Source organism: Heterodontus francisci, chromosome 4, assembly GCF_036365525.1.
Source record: "Heterodontus francisci isolate sHetFra1 chromosome 4, sHetFra1.hap1, whole genome shotgun sequence".
In the NCBI taxonomy this organism is placed as follows: Eukaryota; Metazoa; Chordata; class Chondrichthyes; order Heterodontiformes; family Heterodontidae; genus Heterodontus; species Heterodontus francisci.
The window spans coordinates 185549-200786 of NC_090374.1; the positions used below are offsets into that span (position 1 = coordinate 185549).

The window sequence follows — 15238 nt, forward strand, 5'->3', positions numbered from 1 at the left end:
CCCCTCAACAATACCCCGCTCCCTCCCTCAATCGCCGCCTCCATCCCCTCAACAGTACCTCGCTCCCTCCCTCGATCACCGCCTCCATCCCTTCAACAGAACCTCGCTCCCTCCCTCAATCACCGCCTCCATCCCCTCAACAGTACCTCGCTCCCTCCCTCGATCACCACCTCCAAACGCCCAGCAGTACCTCGCTCCCTCCATCACCGCCTCCATCCCCTCAACAGTACCTCGCTCCCTCCTTCGATCGCCGCCTCCAGCCCCCCAACAGTACCTTGCTCCCTCCCTCAATCACCGCCTCCATCCCCTCAACAGCACCTCGCTCCCTCCCTCGATCACCGCCTCCAAACCCCCAACAGTACCTCGCTCCCTCCCTCGATCGCCGCCTCCAGCCCCGCAACTGTCGCTCGCTTCCTCCCTCGATCACCGCCGCCATCCCCTCAACAATACCCCGCTCACTCCCTCGATCGCCGCCTCCAGCCCCTCAATACCCCGCTTCCTCCCTCGATCACCGCCTCCGTCCCTCAACATTACCCCGCTCCCTCCCTCGATCGCCACCTCCATCCCCTCAACAATACCCCGCTCCCTCCCTCGATCGCCGCCTCCATCCCCTCAACAATACCTCGCTCCCTCCCTTGATCACCGCCTCCATCCCCTCAACAGAACCTCGCTCCCTCCCTCGATCGCCGCCTCCATCCCCTCAACAGCACCTCGCTCCCTCCCTCGATCACCGCCTCCAAACCCCCAACAGTACCTCGCTCCCTCCCTCGATCGCCGCCTCCAGCCCCGCAACTGTCGCTCGCTCCCTCCCTCCATCACCGCCGCCATCCCCTCAATACCCCGCTCCCTCCCTCGATCGCCGCCTCCAGCCCCGCCACTGTCGCTCGCTCCCTCCCTCCATCACCGCCGCCATCCCCTCAATACCCCGCTCCCTCCCTCGATCACCGCCTCCATCCCTCAACATTACCCCGCTCCCTCCCTCGATCGCCACCTCCATCCCCTCAACAATACCCCGCTCCCTCCCTCGATCGCCGCCTCCATCCCCTCAACAATACCCTGCTCCCTCCCTTGATCACCGCCTCCATCCCCTCAACAGTACCTCGCTCCCTCCCTCGATCACCACCTCCATCCCCCAAAGTACCTCGCTCCCTCCCTCGATCACCACCTCCATCCCCTCAACAGTACCTCGCTCCCTCCCTCGATCGCCGCCTCCATCCCCTCAACAGAACCTCGCTCCCTCCCTCGATCACCGCCTCCATCCCCTCAACAGTACCGCGCTCCCTCCCTCGATCACCGCCTCCAAACCCCCAAAAGTACTTTGCTCCTTCCATCAATCGCTGTCTCCAGCCCCCCAACAGTACCCAGCTCCCTCCCTCGATTGCTGCCTCCAAGCACCCAACAGTACCCCGCTCCCTCCCTCAATCGCTGTCTCCATCCCCTCAACAGTACCCAGCTCCCTCCCTCGATTGCTGCCTCCAAGCACCCAACAGTACCTCGCTCCCTCCCTCAATCACCGCCTCCATCCCCTCAACAGTACCTCGCTCCCTCCTTCGATCGCCGCATCCAGCCCCCCAACAGTACCTTGCTCCCTCCCTCAATCACCGCCTCCATCCCCTCAACAGCACCTCGCTCCCTCCCTCGATCGCCGCCTCCAGCCCCCCAACAATACCCTGCACCCTCCCACGATCACCGCCTCCATCCCTCAACATTACCCTGCTCCCTGCCTCGATCGCCGCCTCCATTCCCTCAACAATACCCCGCTCCCTCCCTCGATCGCCGCCTCCATCCCCTCAACAATACCCTGCTCCCTCCCTCGATCGCCGCCTCCATCCCCTCAACAATACCCCGCTCCCTCCCTCGATCGCCGCCTCCATCCCGTCAACAATACCCCGCTCCCTCCCTCGATCGCCGCCTCCATCCCCTCAACAATACCCCGCTCCCTCCCTCGATTGCCGCCTCCATCCCCTGAACAATACCCCGCTCCCTCCCTCGATCGCCGCCTCCAGCCCAACAGTACCTCGCTCCCTCCCTCGATCGCCGCCTCCATCCCCTCAACAATACCCCGCTCCCTCCCTCAATCGCCGCCTCCATCCCTTCAACAGTACCTCGCTCCCTCCCTCAATCACCGCCTCCATCCCCTCAACAGTACCTCGCTCCCTCCCTCGATCACCACCTCCAAACGCCCAGCAGTACCTCGCTCCCTCCCTCAATCACCGCCTCCATCCCCTCAACAGTACCTCGCTCCCTCCTTCGATCGCCGCATCCAGCCCCCCAACAGTACCTTGCTCCCTCCCTCAATCACCGCCTCCATCCACTCAACAGCACCTCGCTCCCTCCCTCGATCACCGCCTCCAAACCCCCAACAGTACATCGCTCCCTCCCTCGATCGCCGCCTCCAGCCCCGCAACTGTCGCTCGCTCCCTCCCTCCATCACCGCTGCCATCCCCTCAACAATACCCCGCTCTCTCCCTCGATCGCCGCCTCCAGCCCCTCAATACCCCGCTCCCTCCCTCGATCACCGCCTCCATCCCTCAACATTACCCCGCTCCCTCCCTCGATCGCCACCTCCATCCCCTCAACAATACCCCGCTCCCTCCCTCGATCGCCGCCTCCATCCCCTCAACAATACCCTGCTCCCTCCCTTGATCACCGCCTCCATCCCCTCAACAGTACCTCGCTCCCTCCCTCGATCACCACCTCCATCCCCCCAAAGTACCTCGCTCCCTCCCTCGATCACCACCTCCATCCCCTCAACAGTACCTCGCTCCCTCCCTCGATCACCGCCTCCATCCCCTCAACAGAACCTCGCTCCCTCCCTCGATCGCCGCCTCCATCCCCTCAACAGCACCTCGCTCCCCGCCTCCAAACCCCCAACAGTACCTCGCTCCCTCCCTCGATCGCCGCCTCCAGCCCCGCAACTGTCGCTCGCTCCCTCCCTCCATCACCGCCGCCATCCCCTCAACAATACCCCGCTCTCTCCCTCGATCGCCGCCTCCAGCCCCTCAACATTACCCCGCTCCCTCCCTCGATCGCCACCTCCATCCCCTCAACAATACCCCGCTCCCTCCCTCGATCGCCGTCTCCATCCCCTCAACAATACCCTGCTCCCTCCCTTGATCACCGCCTCCATCCCCTCAACAGTACCTCGCTCCCTCCCTCAATCACCACCTCCATCCCCCCAAAGTACCTCGCTCCCTCCCTCGATCGCCGCCTCCAGCCCCGCAACTGTCGCTCGCTCCCTCCCTCCATCACCGCCACCATCCCCTCAACAATACCCCGCTCCCTCCCTCGATCGCCGCCTCCATCCCCTCAACAATACCCTGCTCCCTCCCTTGATCACCGCCTCCATCCCCTCAACAGTACCTCGCTCCCTCCCTCAATCACCACCTCCATCCCCCCAAAGTACCTCGCTCCCTCCCTCGATCACCGCCTCCATCCCCTCAACAATACCCCGCTCCCTCCCTCGATTGCCGCCTCCAGCCCAACAGTACCTCGCTCCCTCCCTCGATCGCCGCCTCCATCCCCTCAACAATACCCCGCTCCCTCCCTCAATCGCCGCCTCCATCCCCTCAACAATACCCCTCTCCCTCCCTCAATCGCCGCCTCCATCCCCTCAACAGTACCTCGCTCCCTCCCTCAATCACCGCCTCCATCCCCTCAACAGTACCTCGCTCCCTCCCTCGATCATCACCTCCAAACGCCCAGCAGTACCTCGCTCCCTCCCTCAATCACCGCCTCCATCCCCTCAACAATACCCCGCTCCCTCCCTCGATCACCGCCTCCATCCCCTCAACAATACCCCGCTCCCTCCCTCGATAGCCGCCTCCAGCCCAACAGTACCTCGCTCCCTCCCTCGATCACCGCCTCCATCCCCTCAACAATACCCCGCTCCCTCCCTCAATCGCCGCCTCCATCCCCTCAACAATACCCCGCTCCCTCCCTCAATCGCCGCCTCCATCCCCTCAACAGTACCTCGCTCCCTCCCTCGATCACCGCCTCCATCCCCTCAACAGAACCTCGCTCCCTCCCTCAATCACCGCCTCCATCCCCTCAACAGTACCTCGCTCCCTCCCTCGATCACCACCTCCAAACGCCCAGCAGTACCTCGCTCCCTCCATCACCGCCTCCATCCCCTCAACAGTACCTCGCTCCCTCCTTCGATCGCCGCCTCCAGCCCCCCAACAGTACCTTGCTCCCTCCCTCAATCACCGCCTCCATCCCCTCAACAGCACCTCGCTCCCTCCCTCGATCACCGCCTCCAAACCCCCAACAGTACCTCGCTCCCTCCCTCGATCGCCGCCTCCAGCCCCGCAACTGTCGCTCGCTTCCTCCCTCGATCACCGCCGCCATCCCCTCAACAATACCCCGCTCTCTCCCTCGATCGCCGCCTCCAGCCCCTCAATACCCCGCTTCCTCCCTCGATCACCGCCTCCATCCCTCAACATTACCCCGCTCCCTCCCTCGATCGCCACCTCCATCCCCTCAACAATACCCCGCTCCCTCCCTCGATATCCGCCTCCATCCCCTCAACAATACCCTGCTCCCTCCCTTGATCACCGCCTCCATCCCCTCAACAGTACCTCGCTCCCTCCCTCGATCACCGCCTCCATCCCCTCAACAGAACCTCGCTCCCTCCCTCGATCGCCGCCTCCATCCCCTCAACAGCACCTCGCTCCCTCCCTCGATCACCGCCTCCAAACCCCCAACAGTACCTCGCTCCCTCCCTCGATCGCCGCCTCCAGCCCCGCAACTGTCGCTCGCTCCCTCCCTCCATCACCGCTGCCATCCCCTCAACAATACCCCGCTCTCTCCCTCGATCGCCGCCTCCAGCCCCTCAATACCCCGCTCCCTCCCTCGATCACCGCCTCCATCCCTCAACATTACCCCGCTCCCTCCCTCGATCGCCACCTCCATCCCCTCAACAATACCCCGCTCCCTCCCTCGATCGCCGCCTCCATCCCCTCAACAATACCCTGCTCCCTCCCTTGATCACCGCCTCCATCCCCCAAAGTACCTCGCTCCCTCCCTCGATCACCACCTCCATCCCCTCAACAGTACCTCGCTCCCTCCCTCGATCACCACCTCCATCCCCCAAAGTACCTCGCTCCCTCCCTCGATCACCACCTCCATCCCCTCAACAGTACCTCGCTCCCTCCCTCGATCGCCACCTCCATCCCCTCAACAGAACCTCACTCCCTCCCTCGATCACCGCCTCCATCCCCTCAACAGTACCGCGCTCCCTCCCTCGATCACCGCCTCCAAACCCCCAAAAGTACTTTGCTCCTTCCATCAATCGCTGTCTCCAGCCCCCCAACAGTACCCAGCTCCCTCCCTCGATTGCTGCCTCCAAGCACCCAACAGTACCCCGCTCCCTCCCTCAATCGCTGTCTCCATCCCCTCAACAGTACCCAGCTCCCTCCCTCGATTGCTGCCTCCAAGCACCCAACAGTACCTCGCTCCCTCCCTCAATCGCCGCCTCCAAACCCCCAACAGTACCTCGCTCCCTCCCTCGTTCACCGACTCCAAACCCCCAACAGTTCCGCGCTCCCTCCCTCGAGCACCGCCTCCGTCCCCTCAACAGTACCCTGCACCTTCCCTCGATTGCTGCCTCCATCCCCTCAAAAGGCAAATCAAATTAGTCACAATAGCGTAGAGTAGAATTTCTTGGAGTGTATAAAGGATGGTTTTCTGGACCAATATGTTGAGGAACCAACTAGAGAACAGGCCATCCTAAACTGGGTATTGTGTATTGAGAGAGGAATAATTGACAATCTAGTGGTGCGAGACCCCTTGGGGACGAGCGACCATAATATGATAGAATTCTTCATCAAGATAGAGAGTGACGGGGGATAGGCAATGGCAAACATTCAAAGAGCGCATGGATGAACTTGAACAATTGTTTACACCTGTCTGGTGCAAAAGTAAAAGGGAAAAGGTAGCCAAACCATGGATTACAAGGGAAACTAGAGATAGCATTAGATCCAAGGAAATTAACCAGAAAAAAAAACAGAGCTGAGGATTGGGAGCAGTTAAGAATTCTGCAAAGGAGGACCAAGGGATTGATTAAGAAGGGGAAAATAGAGTACAAGAGCAAGCTTGCGGGGAACATAAAAACTGACTGTAAAAGTTTCTATAGGTATGTGAAGAGAAAAAGATTGCTGAAGACATATGTAGGTCCCTTACAGTCAGAAACAGGGGAATTTATTATGGGGAACAAAGAAATAGCTGACCAACTAAATGCATATTTTGGTTCTGTCTTCACAAAGGAGGACACAAATATCATACCAGAAATGTTGGGGAACACAGGGTTTAGTGAGAGGGAGGAATTGAAGGAAATCAGTATTAGTAGAGAAATGGTGTTGGGGAAATTGATGGGATTGAAGGCCGATAAATCCCCAAGGCCTGATAATCTACATCCCAGAGTACTTAAGGAAGTGGCCCTAGAAATAGTGGATGCATTGGTGGTCATCTTCCAAGATTCTATAGACTCTGGAACAGTTCCTACAGATTGGAGGGTAGCTAATGTAACCCCACTATTTAAAAAGGGAGGTAGAGAGAAAGCAGGGAATTATAGACCAGTCAGCCTGATGTCAGTAGTGGGGAAAATTCTAGAGTCCATTATCAAAGATTTTATAGCAGTTTGCACTGGAGTGCTGACGTGGGTTGCAATACAGTGCTACAGTGGAAGTTTGGTAAGTGAGGATAATTAAGGGTTAATTTTATCTTGAATCTAATCTCTTTTATTTAGCAGATCAACTTAACAGTTGCTGTTAGGGTTGGGGAAGGTGAGTTTTAGACCAGCTTTAAACAGGGTTCACTCAAGCTTTGCTTGCAGCTGCACCTTGTTAATTAGAGAATTGGTTTAAACCAGTTTTCAGGGTGCTAGAGTGAGTCAGTATAAAAGTGAGCCATCTTACAGTGCTGTCTTTCTTTGTACTGGAGTGCTACAGTGGAAGTTTGGTAAGTGAGGAAGTTCATTAAGGAGGGAGCGAGGAGCTCCTTTCATTTCCTACCTGTCCTCAGAGGAAGGGGAGCCCAGAGCTTCCAAAGAGCACAGCTGACTGGGAGAAGACTCGGAGGGCAGAGTTCCAGACTGGTAAGTATAAAAAAAACTTACCTCTGGTAAAAAAAAACCTGAAAGTGATGTCACAGGAAAGCTGTGAGCTGATTGGCTGGTGAGGAATTTTTTTTTCACTGAAAAATAAAACATTGATAAAAATTGATAAAAACCCTAATTAACTAATTAATAAGTAGAGTAACTAAACCAGAGGGGGGAGATTACTGTATTTAGTTAGCATTTAATATTTATAGTAGGAATCTAGCACTAGGGACCATATAGTTAATTATAACAATTTAGTAAGGATTTAGTAAGTATTTATTTATTTGATATTAATTAACTAATTTGTGCTAGAAATGTCAGTTAGAGGGGGGAAGTGCTTCACCCGTGAGATGTGGGAGGTCCGTGAAGCATCCAGCGTTCCGGACGACTATATCTGCAGGAAGTGTACCCAGTTGCAGCTCCTCACAGACCACATGGATCGGTTGGAGCGGCAACTGGATGCACTTAGGAGCATGCAGGTGGCAGAAAGTGTCATAGACAGGACTTTTAGAGAAGTGGTTACACCCAAGGTGCAGGCAGATAGATGGGTGACCGCTAGAAGGGGCAGGCAGTCAGTGCAGGAATCCCCTGTGGCTATCCCCCTCTCTTAACAAGCAAACCGTTTTGGATACTGTTGGGGGGGATGGCCTATCAGGGGAAAACAGCAGCAGCCAGAGCAGTGGCACCACGGCTGGCTCTGTTGTTCAGCAGGGAGGGACAAAGCGCAGAAGAGCAATAGTTAGAGGGGACTCTATAGTCAGGGGCACAGATAGGCGCTTCTGTGGACGTGAAAGAGACTCCAGGACAGTATGTTGCCTCCCTGGGGCCAGGGTCAAGGATGTCTCTGAACGGACAGAGGACATTCTGAAGGGGGAGGCTGAACAGCCAGACGTTGTGGTACAGATCGGTACCAATGACATAGGCAGGAAGAGTGATGAGGTCCTGCAGGGGGAGTTTAGGGAGTTAGGTAGGAAGTTAAAAGACAGGACCTCGAGGGTTGTAATCTCGGGATTACTCCCTGTGCCACGTGCCAGTGAGACCAGAAATAGGAAGATAGTGCAGCTAAACACGTGGCTAAGCAGCTGGTGTTGAAGGGAGGGTTTCAGATATCTGGACCATTGGAATCTCTTCAGGGACAGATGGGACCTGTACAAGAAGGACGGGTTGCATCTAAACTGGAGGAGCACAAATATCCTGGCTGCGAGGTTTGCTAGCGTCACTCGGGAGGGTTTAAACTAGTGTGGCAGGGGGGTGGGAACCAGAGCAGTAGGACAGCAAGTGAAATAAATAAGGGGGAACTAGTAAATAAGGCCAGTAAGACTAAGAGGAAGAGCAGGCAGGGAGATGTTGCTGAGCACAGCGGGACTGGTGGTCTGAAGTGCATTTGTTTCAATGCGAGGAGTATAACCGGTAAGGCAGATGAACTTAGAGCTTGGATTAGTACTTGGAACTATGATGTTGCTATTAGAGACTTGGTTGAGGGAAGGACAGGATTGGCAGCTAAATGTTCCAGGATTTAGAAGCTTCAGGTGGCATAGAGGGGGATGTAAAAGGGGTGGGGGAGTTGCATTACTGGTTAAGGAGAATATCACAGCTGTACTGCGGGAGGACACCTCAGAGGGGTCGTGCAGCGAGGCAATATGGGTGGAGCTCAAGAATAGGAAGGGTGCAGTCATGATGTTGGGGGTTTTCTACAGGCCTCCCAACAGCCAGCGGGAGGTAGAGGAGCAGATATGGAGACAGACTTTGTAAAGATGTAAAGGTAACAGGGCTGTAGTGGTGGGTGATTTTAACTACCCCGACATTGACTGGGACTCACTTAGTGCTAGGGGCTTGGATGGGGCAGAATTTGTAAGGAGCATCCAGGAGGGCTTCTTGAAACAATATGTAGATAGTCCAACTAGGGATGGGGCCGTACTGGACCTGGTATTGGGGAATGAGCCCGGCCAGGTGGTCCAAGTTTCAGTAGGGGAGAATTTCGGGAACAGTGACCATAATTCCATAAGTTTTAAGGTACTTGTGGATAAGGATAAGAGTAGTCCTCGGGTGAAGGCGCCTAATTGGGGGAAGGCTAATTATAACAATATTAGGCAGGAACTGAAGAATTTAGATTGGGGGCGGCTGTTTGAGGGTAAATCAACATCTGACATGTGGGAGTCTTTCACATGTCAGTTGATTAAAATCCAGGACCAGCATGTTCCGGTGAGGAAGGATAGGTTTCGCAAGTTTCGGGAACCTTGGATAAGGCGGGATATTGTGAGCCTAGTCAAAAAGAAAAAGGAAGCATTCGTAAGGGCTGGAAGGCTAGGAACAGACAAATCCCTTGAGGAATATAAAGACAGTAGAAAGGAACTTAAGCAAGGAGTCAGGAGGGCTAAAAGGGGTCATGAAAAGTCATTGGCAAACAGGATTAAGTATAATTCCAAGGCTTTTTATACGTATATAAAGAGCAAGAGGGTAACTAGGGAAAGGGTTGGCCCACTCAAGGACAGAGAAGGGAATCTATGTGTGGAGCCAGAGGAAATGGGCGAGGTACGAAATGAGTACTTAGCATCAGTATTCACCAAAGAGAAGGACTTGGTGGATGATGAGCCTAGGGAAGGGAGTGCAGATAGTCTCAGTCATCTCATTATCAAAAAGGTGGTGGTGTTGGGTGTCTTGCAAAGCATTAAGATAGACAAGTCCCCCGGGCCTGATGGGATCTACCCCAGAATACTGAGGGAGGCAAGGGAAGAAATTGCTAGGGCCTTGACACAAATCTTTGTATCCTCATTGGTTACAGGTGAGGTCCCAGAGGACTGGAGAATAGCCAATGTTGTTCCTTTGGTTAAGAAGGGTGGCAAGGATAATCCAGGAAATTATAGGCCGGTGAGCCTTAGGTCAGTGGTAGGGAAATTATTAGAGAGGATTCTTCAGGACAGGATTTACTCCCATTTGGAAACAAACGAACTTATTAGAGAGGCGCAGCATGGTTTTGTGAAGGGGTGGTCTGAGTTTTTTGAGGAAGTGACGAAGATGATTGATGAAGGAAGGGCAGTGGATTTTGTCTATATGGACTTCAGTAAAGCCTTTGACATGGTCCCGCATGGCAGACTGGTACAAAAGGTGAAGTCACACGGGATCAGAGGGGAGCCGGCAAGATGGATTCAGAACTGGCTCTGTCATAGAAGACAGAGGGTAGCAGTGGAAGGGTGTTTTTCTGAATGGAGGGATGTGACTAGTGGTGTTCCGCAGGGATCAGTGCTGGGACCTTTGCTCTTTGTAGTATATATAAATGATTTGGAGGAAAATGTAGCTGGTCTGATTAGTAAGTTTGCGGACGACACAAAGGTTGGTGGAGTTGCGGATAATGATGAGGATTGTCAGAGGATACAGCAGGATATAGATCGACTTGGGCGGAGAAATGGCAGATGGAGTTTAATTCGGATAAATGTGAGGTAATGCATTTTGGAAGATCTAATGCAGGTGGGAGGTATACAGTAAATGGCAGAACCCTTGAGTATTGACAGGCAGAGAGATCTGGGCGTACAGGTCCACAGGTCACTGAAAGTGGCAACGCAGGTGGATAAGGTAGTCAAGAAGGCATACGGCATGCTTGCCTTCATCGGTCGGGGCATAGAGTATAAAAATTGGCAAGTCATGCTGCAGCTGTACAGAACTTTAGTTAGGCCACACTTCGAATATTGCGCGCAATTCTGGTCGCCACACTACCAGAAGGACGTGGAGGCTTTGGAGAGGGTACAGAAGAGGTTTACCAGGATGTTGCCTGGTCTAGAGGGCATTAGCTATGAGGAGAGGTTGGATAAACTCGGATTGTTTTCACTGGAACGACGGAGGTGGAGGGGCGACATGATAGAGGTTTACAAAGTTATGAGCGGCATGGACAGAGCGGATAGTCAGAAGCTTTTTCCCAGTGTGGAAGAGTCAGTTACTAGGGGACATAGGTTTAAGGTGTGAGGGGCAAAGTTTAGAGGGGATGTGCGAGACAAGTTCTTTACACAGAGGGTGGTGAGTGCCTGGAACTTGCTGCCGGGGGAGGTGGTGGAAGCAGGTACGACAGCGACGTTTAAGAGGCATCTTGACAAATATATGAATAGTATGGGAATAGAGGGATACGGTCCCTGCAAGTGCAGAAGGTTTTAGTTTAGACAGGCATCAGGATCGGCGCGGGCTTGGAGGGCCGAATGGCCTGTTCCTGTGTTGTACTGTTCTTTGTTCTTTGAAAGGGAGTTGCACAGGCACTTGAGGATGAGAAACCTGGAGGGTTCCAGTCAAAAAGCGAGTATGTGGGACCAAGAACGCCTACTCTTTCAAATAATCAACACAGCCATAATGGGCTGAATGGCTTATTTCATGCAGTAAGTGTCTATGATTCTATGTAAAAAAAGAACTTGGGGGGAAGCTGGAGGAGGTTACATTGATAGGGAGGGGTGAAGCCATGGTGGGATCTGAAAACAAGGATGAAAATTTTAAAATGGAAGCATTGCTGGACTGATGGCCAATGCAGGTGAGTGAGCATAGAGAGACTTGCTGCAAGTTAAGATGAGGGCAGTACATACGAATTAGGAGTAGGCCACTCGGCCCCTCGAGCATGCTCTGACATTCAACAATATCATGGTTGATCTGACTGTAACCTCAACTCCACATTTCTGCCTAACCCCAATAACTTTTCACTCCCTTGCTTATCAGGGATTTATCTAGTAGAGTTTTGAATGTTTAGGTAGGGTGGAAGGTAGAAGGCTGGGCAGAAAAGCATTGGAAGAGTCGAGTCTGAAGGTGGTGAATGGTCTTGGAGAGGACAGAGAATTGCACAGGCACCGAATATATTAGCTTTTCACAGACGAGTACAATTGCTGCTAGTGCAAGTCTGAGATTCCTGTACATAGTTTGATGATTCTGTGGATGGAGCAACGAGTGCAAGAGGTTCTGTAAACATCTCCAAAAGGTAACAGGTACTCCGTGAGAGGAGAGGTAGAAAGGAATAAGACAGGCCTATTGCCCCAGCTGCCCTTCCACCCCACCCACTGAAGTCCCCGATCTTGCACTGATCAAACTCACTTCACATAGGCCGGAGCCACCCAGTAGGGGTTCTGTTCAGCTTCTTTTGCGTGACGTAAGATGGCTTCACGTGGGTTGCTGTCATCTGTTTTATCCAGAGCAATGTTCTTCACAATAAACGATGATAATGTCCCACCATGAGTCCCAACACGCCCACCACGTCCTGTAACAGAGGCAAGGTCAGCAGGCTTGAGCCACATCAGATCCGTGAACACTCACCCATCCTGAGGCCCCACCCCCAAACCCCTGAACCTCCATAAAGCCTGATAAATGCCCCCATCCTCCGAAGGAACACTCAGACTGCACCTTGCCCAGTGGCTCCCAGACGCTGCGGCACCCCAGAACTTGTTGCCATGACCGATGGAGTAATGTAAAGGGGACAGTACCTGGTCCAGATACGGGAGGTTCCGGTTTGTGGGATTTCACAGGATCGAGCCGATCTTTCTCCAATTGTTTCCTGGTACTCTTCTGCCTGGGTTCCCGGAACATGGGCAGAGCATGCGCTAGAAACACAGAAAACAGTTAAATAAACTATGACTGTACTGCTCACACCAAATGTATCCCCAAACCAGAATGTACTGTGGTATATCAGAGTGTTACAGTGAGGTGTATGGGTATATTCAGTGAGTGTAGGATATATCAGCAATTACAGTGAAGGGTGTGGGGTATATCAGAATGTTGCAGTGATGCAAGTGTTGTATTTCAGAGTGTTACAGTGAGGGGTGTACAATACATCAGAGTGTTACAGTGAGAACTGTGGGGTATATCAGAGTGTTACAGTGAGAACTGTGGGGTATATCAGAGTGTTACAGTGAGGGGTGCGGGATATATCAGTGTTGCAGTGAGGGGTGTACAATACATCAGAGTGTTACAGTGAGGGGTGCGGGATATATCAGTGTTGCAGTGAGGGGTGCGGGATATATCAGTGTTGCAGTGAGGGGTGCGGGATATATCAGTGTTGCAGTGAGGGGTGCGGGATATATCAGTGTTACAGTGAGGGGTGCGGGATATATCAGTGTTACAGTGAGGGGTGCGGGATATATCAGTGTTACAGTGAGGGGTGCGGGATATATCAGTGTTACAGTGAGGGGTGCGGGATATATCAGTGTTACAGTGAGGGGTGCGGGATATGTCGGAGTGTTACATTGAGGGATGCGGGATATGTCGGAGTGTTACATTGAGGGATGCAGGGTTATTCAGTGCGTTCCAGTGAGGGGTATAGGACACATCAGAGTGTAACTGAGAGGTGCGGGAAATATCAGGCAGGGTTATGGACAAAGGTTTTTTTTATTCGTTCATGGGATGCGGACATCGCTGGCCAGGCCAGCATTTATTGCCCATCCCTAATTGCCCTCGAAGGTGGTGGTGAGCTGCCTCCTTGAACTGCTGCAGTCCATGTGCAGTAAGTACACCCACAGTGCTGTTACATTAAAGCATCATTTGCCAAATCTCCCTGTGAGGGGTGCTGCAGTGAGCCCACGGGGTTTTGGGGCGGGGGCGTGGCGTATGCCCGCAATGGCCGGAGACTGGCAGTGCAGCTGTGTTGTGAGAATGCTGATTGCTCAGAGGCTGTGTACTTACGTGTGATGACGTAATCCTGCGTGACAGTTTGACTCTGCTTTGCTTTTCGCTTTGTTTTCACGACACAGAGTTTAGCCCCTCTGGAAAACAAAGTTCTGGTCAGTGAATTGTTATGAAAGAGAGTGTGTTTTGTGAAAAAATAATTTTTTTAAAAAAGGGATTTTTAGTAAGCTAAGTAAATGTTTAATCGAGGGGACAGTGACGGTTGAATCGGGACAGTCTTACGGTTTGTCACCTGGATCGGACTAAGCTTAAGGCAGAAACATAAGAACTAGGAGCATTAGTAGCCAATTCAGCCTCTCGAGCCTACTCGGCCATTCAATAGATCATGGCTGATCTCATCCAGGCCTCAACACCATAACCCTTCAACCCTTTACTAATTAAAAAATCTATTTCCTCAAATTTACTCAATGTGCCGGAATCCACCGCACTCTGGGGTAGTGAATTCCACAGACTCACAACCCTTTGAGAGAAGTAATTTCTCCTCGTCTGTTTTAAATCTGCTATCCCTTATCTTAAAACTATGACCTCTTGTTCTAGATTGCCCCACTGGAGTGCTGACTTGGGTTGCATTAGAGCGTTGAAGTGGAAGTTTGGTGAGGAGGGCGTGAGGAGCTCCTTTCATTTCCTACCTGTCCTCAGAGTGAGGGGAGCCCACAGTTTCCAAAGAGCACAGCTGACTGGTGAGTAAGTCCTGGTGGGTATTTTTCAAAGTGGATTGAATTCAAAGTCATTGTTTTAGCACTACTTAGTTGTTTTTTTTAATTATAATCTTCGAAAGTTTTAAATTTAAAGGGTTTAGTCATGGCAGGAGAGCTTGAAGCCGTGGTTTGCTCCTCTTGCTGCATGCGGGAATCCGGGAACATTTCCAGTCACCAGGACCAGCATGTGTGCAGGAAGTGTCCAGCTGCAGCTCCTGGAAGCACGGGTTTCAGAGCTGGAACGGCGCCTGGAAATACTGTGGAGCATCCGCGAGTCTGAGAGCATTGTGGATAGCACGTATAGAGAGGTGGTCACACCGCAGCTGCAGGGACTTCAGAAAGGAAGGGAATGGGTGACCACCAGGCAGTCCAAGAGAATCAGGCAGGTAGTTCAGGAGTCCCGCTTGCAAATCGGTATTCCATCTTGGAGACTGATGAGGCTGGTTCCTCCAGGGAGTGCGGACAGAGCCAAGCTTCTGGCACCGCAAGCAGCCTGTCTGCACAGGAAGGGGGAAAGAGAGGAAGAGCAATAGTAATAGGGGATTCTATAGTCAGGGGAACAGATAGGCGCTACTGTAGCCGTCAACGTTACTCCAGGATGGTGTGTTGCCTCCCTGGTGCCAGGGTCCAGAATGTCACTGAACGGCTGCAGGGAATCCTGAAGGGGGAGGGTGATAAGGCAGAGGTCATGGTACATGTTGGTACCAATGACATTGGTAGAAAGAGGGATGAGGTCTTGCATTAAGAATTCAGGGAGTGAGGCAGTAGACGAAAAATCAGGACCTCTTGGGTTGTAATC

At 53.1% G+C, this 15238-nt stretch overlaps 1 protein-coding gene across 3 annotated transcripts in view; it reads right to left on the reverse strand.

The window, feature by feature from the left end:
• LOC137368861 (WD repeat-containing protein 70) overlaps positions 1–15238 on the reverse strand; it is a 189478-nt gene that overhangs the window by 26918 nt on the left and 147322 nt on the right. For all 3 annotated transcript variants that reach the window (XM_068029068.1, XM_068029069.1, XM_068029067.1), the window contains 3 exons: positions 13739–13818; positions 12544–12660; positions 12158–12320 (listed from right to left, as the gene is read on the reverse strand). In XM_068029068.1, the coding sequence (XP_067885169.1) occupies positions 12158–12320; positions 12544–12660; positions 13739–13818 (360 nt within the window). The remainder of the gene's footprint in view (positions 1–12157; positions 12321–12543; positions 12661–13738; positions 13819–15238) is intronic.